Here is a 9,173-nt window from a genome sequence, read left to right as displayed (position 1 = left end):
TCAGTGGCCACAGCTACACCAAGCAGAAGTAGGAAATTGTTTAATACCTGACTGCCACAGCCATACTGCCAGCTGTGCCACAAGTATTAATGCAATTACACTGGTATAAAGCTGAAATTTCATGAATGGAACTTTGTTTAATTGTTGTTTTTCCTATGCTGGTATGATATACAGATGTGCTAACATAACCACAGCTCTAACACAAACACTTCCTGCAGCAATAACAGATACAGCCAAAACCATCCAGGACACAGAAACACATGCTAAGAATTTACTTTGACTATTTCTACACTAAATATATTACATCACCAATGTGCTCCAAATACATACAACTAGGGATTTGTGGGAAAAACATACAAAAGCTGCCTCATAAGCAAAACTCCAGCGAAGTTGTCCCTTCTGGCAGCCCAGCTGTGTTGCTTAGCGACAGTATCTCTCTCTCTTTTTGTCGCTGCTCACACACCTGTGCCAACAGACACCGATATGAACGGGCCTGTTCCCACTGCTTCAATGATTTCAAGTTCCACGGCTTGATTTTGCTTGATTTTGGGACATTGGCACAGGCACGAGGCTGGGCTGCAGGCTGTGGTTGTCCGCCATCCTAAACCCTGACACTGGCAATGACAGAAAACCGAGAGGGACAACGTCGGCACCGCGCAGTGAAAGAAAGATGGAAAGACGTCTGGAAGAAATTAAATCTCCAAAGCACCACCCTCCACATTCACCGACCCAACCCTGCCCGCCCCTGTGGGAGGAGAGGGGGACGCCAGGCGCTGGCTTGGTGGGCGGGACAACCAATGGGTCAATCAGAGAGAGGCCTCGGCGCATTCTTATCCAATAGCCAACTTCTCCTGCCCTTCGGAGAGGAAGGCGTGGAGGGAGCCGACGCTGGGCGCCACATTTGGTTCTGGCGGGGGCGGGCCGGCGGTGCCCTCACGCACGATGGCCGCCGGCAGCCATAAACACGGGGGGAGGGCCGTGAAGCGCAAGCGCGGCGTTGAGGTGGGGGTGGAGCCAGCCGGCAGGAAGCCCCGCCCCCGCAGCATGAAGCTCCGCCCAGTGTCGCGAAGCCCCGCCCCCAGCGTGCCGAAGCACCGCCTTCGTGGCGGGAAGCCGCGCCCCGATCATGTTAGACTCCGCCCCCCGGGCTCGCGGCCGTGCCGCTGCGGGCGGGGGGCGTGGCCTCCGCTTCCTCCCCGCGGGGCCGGGCCCGGGCCGGTGCGAGCCGTCGAGCCCCGCCCGCCGGGTGTCCCCGGCCGCCCCCGCCGCCCGCACCATGTCCGACGCTCCCGGCGTCCCCGGGGACGTCTGCAGCCTCTTGGCAGGTGAGAGCAGGAGGGAGGGCTTCCTTCCCGGGGGGCGGGCGGAGGGGAGGCCGAGGGGGGCGGGCCGGTGGGGGTGTGACGGGCCGGGGGAGCCGGGGCGTTGCGGGGGCAGCAGCCCCTGGAGCCGCAGCGGAGCGCGCCTCGGTGGGCACTGGGCCATCGCTTCCAGTGCACGGGTTCGGGGGTTGTCTCCTTCCCATCCCCCCAGTTCCTCCTCCCCGGCTACTTCCTCCCACCGTGCCCGTCCGTGGGGAGCCGCAGCGCTCCGGCTCGCTTCCCCGCAGGGAGGAAGGAGCGGCCCGGGCCCCCGTCCGCTCCCGGGAGCCGACACCTCTCCCCGGCCGGGAGGTTCGGGGCTGCGGGCACCAGCCGGGGTGAGGCGTTCGGGGGCTGCCGCGGACAGGCGTGCGGGGCGTGTGACCGCCGGGTGACCGCGGAACCATCCGGAGGAAGTCTCTGCCCCCGGGGTGTGCTGGCAGGGCAGACTGCCCGCATCAGCCGAAAAAAAGTAATGAACTTCCCCGCTGAACAGCTGAGGAGCGGACGAAAGGGCTGCTGAATTGCTGGGGTAGTGTCACATCAGTCACAACACCTCTGACCGTGACTGTCCATGCTCTCAGGATGCGTTGGAGCGTAGGGATGGGATGATTTCTCACCGTGAAAGGTTATAATGTTAGTACGGAATTCCGAATGCGAGTGGCTATCTTTTACCTCAAAGAACTCGTATTTATTTTTTTTGGGTTGTTGTTGTTAATTAAAATAAATAGAATACTTAAAGGTTGGCTTTTCTGGTATCTTTATCAAAAAGTTTGGTATCCTGAAACTATTTTAATTTCAGTGGGACTCTTCTGAGAACTTCTGTTTCTGCCGCAGGAACTTGTGTAGATCTGACTCTGCCATTCAAATTACCCATGCTTTTTGAAATCTTCCTTCTGAGGCCAAGCACTCAATTACATGGCTGGGCACCTGCCAGAGTCTAGTGCAGCTCACCACCTTTACAGACTATTATTTTTTTTTTAACACTTTGATTGAAAGAGCTAATGCTTGAAACATATTGCTCTCATCACATCTCATCTTCTGCCAACTGTCTGAAGTGTTTTATAGCTGCAGTTTCTATGTTACTTGCATATCATACCATCTGTATTAAAAATTTGCATGGAAGGCCACTAGAAAAAAAAAAAAAGGAAAGCTTCTCTTGATTTCATATGATGGAATAGATTCTTAATCCTTTAGAAAAAGTAATTACCCTTAGAGAGCATTTCTAAATCTTGGTATTTTCTGTGGCAATACTGAATTCTGGAACTCATGGTCAGTTGCAGGACATATATGTTTGTTTTGGTGCTAATTTCACTGAGTGAAGCTCATCTTGAAACTCTTCAATGTTTTAAGTGCTTTAAAATTTTTTTGAGGGGAAGGATGTGATACACATGGGATCATTTGAGATCATGACTTCTTTCTCAGTCATAGTACCTCATGTACACAGCCTGTCCTTCCTTCTTTCTTCCCATCTTTATCCAGTCTGCCATGGAAAGAGAGACACGGAAGTTTGTATTTTGAAGTGAAACAAAGAACACCTATTTTTTCTCAAGATGTAATGTACTTTCAGAGTCACTATGAGCAGCAGCCTAAGTTATACACAGGTATCTAATGTTTGTTGAGTATGTACAGCTTTAGCTTTTCTCATTTCTTTTTGTGCTGTCTATAGAACTGAAATTGAGAAGGCAATGGAATGATTTACCAATGATCTTTAAATATTTGCTTTATTATTACAACATGTAACTAATAGTTTGCAGGTTTTAATTGTTACCTTCGAGGTTAACCTTGTAAGGTTATACACTGTTAAAATTAAATAACCTGCTTATTTTTGAAAAATAAATAATGGCATGACTTTTTACAGTTTGTGTTAAACTCTCTTTTTTGAGGTTATCAGTCAAGTGCATGAAAGTTAGAAACGAGAGTAATCCAGTAAACTTTAATCCAGTAATCCAGTAAACTGTATGAGCAGTTCTTTCACTGATATGTGTAGGATCTCACAGTCTTTTATGTAGGCTTCTTCTTTTTTTTTTTTCTGCTCAAACTATTCCTGTAGTGAGGATGTATAGTAATGGAGGAGGGAAGGGGGCTCAGTAATATCTTTACTATTCATCAAGAAAGTGTTACACCATACAAATACCACAGTTAGTAGATAGTTATTAATTTCTGCATGCTCTTCTTCGAGGGTGCTTCTTAATGTATTATTTTAATGGCTCACAGTTATTGATCCAGCACCTCTTTGAGATGAGGGAATATTGTTTTCCCATCGGTAAAATTAGTATAATAAACAAGATGTGATTGGGGTCGCAAAAAATAATCAATGGTGGAACAGAATTAGAATTCAAATTCACCTGCCTCCATGCTGTGCTGGTTTCTCCAGATAATAATGAGTTGGATGTCTATGTTAGTGGCCATTGCAAGTGCCAGGCACTTCTTCATATCAGGTTCAGTTGAGAACGTGCAGCTAATGGGTAGCAACAAGCACTATATTTTAGTCTGGTGTTCACGTAGCAGAGAGGCCCTCACAGGTGCAAAATCTCATAAGTACTGTGCTCTTCTGCTCTTCCTCCTTTTCTTGGCCTTTTTGCCTATGATTTCCAACTTCTGCAACAAGTGGAGGAACGATCATATGGATTTCCTTATCCCTGCTTACTCTTGATTGATGGTTGGAATATGTCCACCCACCATGCTGAACAAGTAAGGATCCTACTGGAAAACCTACTAAGTGCTCCTGTAGTTAAACATGGCGATAATGGGAATAAACACACCAGGGGATGAATTAAAGTTGCACAGGAAATTTTCCGACTTGTGAGTGCTTTACTTTGAACCTAAACAATATTATATCTTTAACACAAAAACAAATTCTGTCACACATGCTGGCAGGGTCATTATAGTTGCATATCAGTGGCGCTGAAATGTTCCAGGCAGAAGCACAGCTTGAGCTCAGGGCTAACTGCATTAGTAGGAAACAGGAGGAAGCTGTTTCTGTAAAGTTGAAGGGGAAAGGTCAGTGTGGCAATAGACTTATTGCAGAGGATTATTGGGATTGCACAATCCCATCCTGTCTTCTCTGACTTGTTCAAGTGGTAGGAGGGAAACACTGGAGACAGAAACAGAGTCCTCTGGTCATGAGTTAAACTCCTGGTAGGAGGAGAAAGTAAGTTTGTTGCTCTCTTATCTCCCTCTTTACACCTCGGAGGTGTATGGTAGTATATGTAACTTCTTAATTCCCCACCTGCACTTACAGTCCCTGCACTTACAGATGATGCTTGAGACAGTGGAATTCAGTGAAGGAAGCCCATCCCTGCTCTGCCTTTTCTTCTTTTGAAAGGGCATCGTCTGTTGTGTTTATGTGATATTTTGGTGGGTGTCTGGCAAAGTGGAATGTTTCTCTTTTGTGTCCCCTCAAATTGTAGCTGGTTACATAGATTGTTGAGGCCTGCTCACATCTATTTTTCCTTAGTAAGTTTTGGCTTGTTCATAGCTGAGGAGGAGTTTGAAGGTTCCTTCTTCCCCCAAGGGATTATTTCTTCTGTAATGTAAACCAGACTGGTTTCTTCAGTCAACTTGACTAGGAAAAAAAATTCTTGAGATTTTTTCAGTAACAAAGATTTAGTTGGAGATAAGACTTCTTTACTTTTTCACAGCTTTTGATGGTGTCATGATCATTAGATATGTGCATCATTTATATTTTTTCCCCTGTTCATATCACGTGACTATACTTTGGGTGATATTTCTTTGTCTTTTGTTCAATTTTCCTTTCACACGTGGCAGTATTTCTTGTTTGAATCTTCTGTATTTGTATTTTGAAAGTTACAAATACTTTTACTGTGAGAATGGGATAAAATTTTCTCTAGTTTATATGGAACCTTATATCCCATCCTAATATCATTTTCCTTGTTCTGTTAAGCAAAACCCCAAACCTAAATAGAAACCAATGTTCTTGCCCTAAGGATCGTTTCTACTCAGATATTATTCAGTTTGTTTAAATGCTTAGTTATATTGTCAAGAACACCTTTTTCTGTGTGATTCCTCTTATTGTTTTCTTCAAAGTCGTACTGTTTACCTACTTGTTTACTTGCATCTTGAAAATCGCTTGCAGAAAAGGGCAAGGCAAGAAATCTACAAGACATTGGATCCACTGCATGAGTTGCTTACCTTTTATTTTTGGACTATGCTGTTTATATTTACCCCAATCCCCAAAAAACAAACTGTCCATTTTAATTTTCCATGTCAGCTGTTTCTGGACTTTCTCCTTACATGCCTGTCATAGAAGAAGCCTTCTGGGTACAGTGTGGCTCTTCTTTATTGATTGATTCAAATTTAAAAGCACACTGTTGTTTAAAACTTTACTCTTTTTAAAAAATATAATTTCCATGTTTCCAGGGCTTTAACAAATGCCAGTTCTTGCTGAAGAATCCATCTGTACAAGATAAACCAGGGGGATTATAGTAGACATCTTTTAAGTAGACATGTATTTACAGCTTTGGTAGTATGTATGTGTTTCTATAGTAATGGAGTAAGATTAGAAACAGTGAGGTGAAAAAAATGCACAGAGGGACTCCTGGTAAGAAATAACCTCCAGTAATTTGAAACATAGTTCAATTGTCTCTGCCATAAATTTGGGAATAAGTGTCATATATGGGTGATAAAAATGGCATAGGCTATTTTTTATATACTCATTATTCACTTAGTTTGTCTTTTTCAATTAACATGGAGTCTATCTTTCTCATCTGACTGGGTTTACGTTTCTTTCATAATCATATGTCAACAAACCACAATAGACACAGCATAATGTGGCATACAGTGTAAATCTTTAGGTTAATCCTTAACATTTTTTATTATAGTTCATTTGGAATCACTTTGTAACTTGATCATGATTTGTACTGGTGTGTTTTTTTCCATTATATGCTTAATATGTTACAGCTCCATCTTTTCTCACCTCTTTAATATAGAGAGAGGATGCTCAACTACTCATCCAATGAGATTAGAGATACATATATAACTATATATATGTATAGAACTTGATTAAAATTTTTCTTTTTTAATCTTTTAAAAGACATGCCTTATTGATTTACTTCATTTGAGGAGTCTTAGCAATTTGTGTATACTTCTACTTTTAAAATCACTAATAAAACTGTTGACTGTCAACATGTTTCATTATACTTATTTTGTATGTGTCAACACAGCAACATAACCTTGCTTCTGGGAATTTAAGGTAGAGCAATTTTTAAAGGCAATCCTTTCCAGGACTTTGCACTAAAAGGAATGCTAACCTTCTTGTTAGGCTGGATAAATGTGGTATTTTTAGACATCTTGAAGTTCAGTCACTTTTATTTTACATCATGTGTTCTGTTTCTGATTAAGTGTATATGTATTTAAAAGGTGGTTTAGCAAACTCTGGAGAGAGATTTTAAAACATAGTTGCGAAGTTGGGGGAGAGCAAAAGCAAAGTCCTCCAATATTTCTTTATTTAAGAGAACAGGCAGTGACAGATATTGCTTGGCAGTTTGTCTTCAGGCTTTTTCCCTATTAATGAATCGCATGACAACTTTGAAATCAAATTAATTAATTGTTTTCTGATGCCAGCCTGTGTAAAGCTGAAAGATACATGGCAGTCTGTTTAATATTGGTCACCTTTGGACAGTATGTGTGTAATAAATGTGCCTAGCTTGCAGCTATGTCCCAAAATTCTCTGGCCTGCTGTCCCAAATTCCCTGGCTGGCAGCCGGCTGCTGGCTCTCTGGGTCCTTGAGGCAGAGGAGAGAAAGGGCTGGTGGCTGCAGGAATTGCTCTGCTGGGCTGCTGCTGCCTTCTCCTGTGAGTGGCAGTACAACTGCCAGGTTATCCCCTGGAGTGTCCCTGGTCATATGATGGATGTGTGTCCAGCCTCCAAACCAGCCTGCCATGTGCGTGGAGATGCTCCCATCTCATTGCCACTTTCTGATTCTCGTCATTGGAATGGTGTCAACTCCTCAGTTGATGTGTCCGTGATGGAGTGATTAACTTCTTGATAATGTGGTTGGATAACATCTTGGTTATCTGTTGAAGGAGAGGAGAAAGAACCACCCAGCACATAGTCTTTGAGTGCCTCTGTGGGAATCTGCTTGGCCCATCCTGACAAGAAATTGAAGTAGTTCTGTCCTAAGAATCTTTGTTTATTAAGTGTGACTTATATTTACAATATTAAATCCTGTAAACAACAAATGTGCTATGATTTGTTATGCTTAGCACTCTTTAACACAGCACTTGCTTTGGGCTAGAAATTTACAATGTTCTTGAAAAATTCCATCTGTGTGGTTCAAGCCTTCATTAAAGAAAATAGTTCCAAAGTCTTTAAAACAATTAAAATCTTGCAGTGTTGTCTGTTTATAATCATTGAAGTAAAGAGAACCATAAACCGTTTTACAATGAAATGAAAAATAAATCTTAGCTTTTCTCCTTGTAAAAGGACTGTAGATGAAAATGAAATTACAATGGCTTTTAGCTTTTGACTGTTCTGTGAACTGGCACTTAAGTTTTGAACTGGATGAGCTGGTCGAAGTGGACAGAGCTAGACTGAGGTGTGACTTTCCTTTTCGGTCAGTTTGTAACCTGTATTGGCAGAGCAATTTGTGAGTGATTTGTATCAATTGTATCTTTTGGTTTGGTAGCTTTTGTTCATTTCCTGCAGGCAAATAATTCCTTTGGGGTATGATGGAAGCAAATTTAACATCACAGGCTTTAAGAAACAGAGCAACAAGTATGGGTATTTAAGCTATCAAGCAGTCTAACACAAAAGCTTAAGAAAAGAGGTGTTAAGTAGGTTTCCAGTGTGTATTTTTCTTTGCTTTGTTTTTGTTTATTAATTTTAGTGTTTTTTAAATTTATTTTTTTATTTTCATGTTTTCATTAGGAACAGGTAAATGTCTGCAGTGTGTGATACTAATTAGCTGGTCAATTCATTAGGAAAAATTTATGGGAATATGTCACTTGGTTTTTTTTTTTGCTTTGGGGTAACTGGTTAGTTAAAGTGCTTTTAGACCAGAAATCTGTTCAAAGAGGTTTTATTTCTGGAACTTATCTTTTATTCCTTTTAAAATTCCTTGATGGATCAGCTGCTGCTGAAGCATGAATCAGGTCTACACTGAAGTGCTTGTGAGGAGTAGTTTTGTTTTCTGTGTAGCATTAAACTAGTACAGGAGGGTCCAAGTTGTGGATCCTCCTGGAGGGGGGAGAGGAAGTATGTGACTAGAACAGTGGTGAGAAATGGGTACATTTTGCTACTTCTCTTTGAAGTTTACTGTATTAAATTAGGATCTGCTATACTGATCCCTAGTTCTGTTCTAATTCCTACATAAATCACTTTGTGGAAGGTCAGAGAAACTACAGGAGCATTTATGTTAAGGCAGTCCATATTCCTCCATAGTGTGGAAGTACAGGAAGTGAAGAGATGATCGTAACTTACGTGACTTGCTGGCTTCTTGTCCAGAGAAGCTTAGGATCATCTTACTTACTCATCTTCTGCATCTGGTACATCCTGGATGGATTTACAACAGTAAATGAAAACAAGATATATAACATACTGTGTAACTGAGTAGATAAGAAATATATATGATACAGTAAAATGTAATTTTTGGGTAAACTGCTTCTTTAGCATCATGTGTATGTCATATCTGTCGTTATATTTTGGGGTTGTGATGAATCAAGCCATATGGTATCTCTGGACATATGGAAGTAATAGTGTTCCATGATGAAAACAGGGCACCCTGATTGTGGGTACACCTAAGCTTGGAGAACTTGTTTCACATACTCATGTGAGAGGGAAGCCATCCC

The 9,173-nt window shown here is 42.3% G+C and overlaps 1 protein-coding gene across 1 annotated transcript in view; it reads left to right on the top strand.

The window, feature by feature from the left end:
- The first annotated feature begins 1,116 nt into the window (after window positions 1-1,116).
- The window catches only part of SKAP2 (src kinase associated phosphoprotein 2), a 120,557-nt gene continuing 112,500 nt past the window's right edge, over window positions 1,117-9,173 (top strand). Inside the window, exon 1 of the mRNA XM_071429248.1 lies at window positions 1,117-1,325. Coding sequence (XP_071285349.1) covers window positions 1,127-1,325 — 199 coding nt within the window. The 5' untranslated portion in view covers window positions 1,117-1,126. The remainder of the gene's footprint in view (window positions 1,326-9,173) is intronic.

The sequence above is a fragment of the Agelaius tricolor genome, unplaced genomic scaffold, assembly GCF_023055355.1.
Source record: "Agelaius tricolor isolate 1412-34295 unplaced genomic scaffold, bAgeTri1.0.p SCAF_6, whole genome shotgun sequence".
NCBI lineage: Eukaryota > Metazoa > Chordata > Aves > Passeriformes > Icteridae > Agelaius > Agelaius tricolor.
This window is presented reverse-complemented; position numbering and strand designations above follow the sequence as displayed.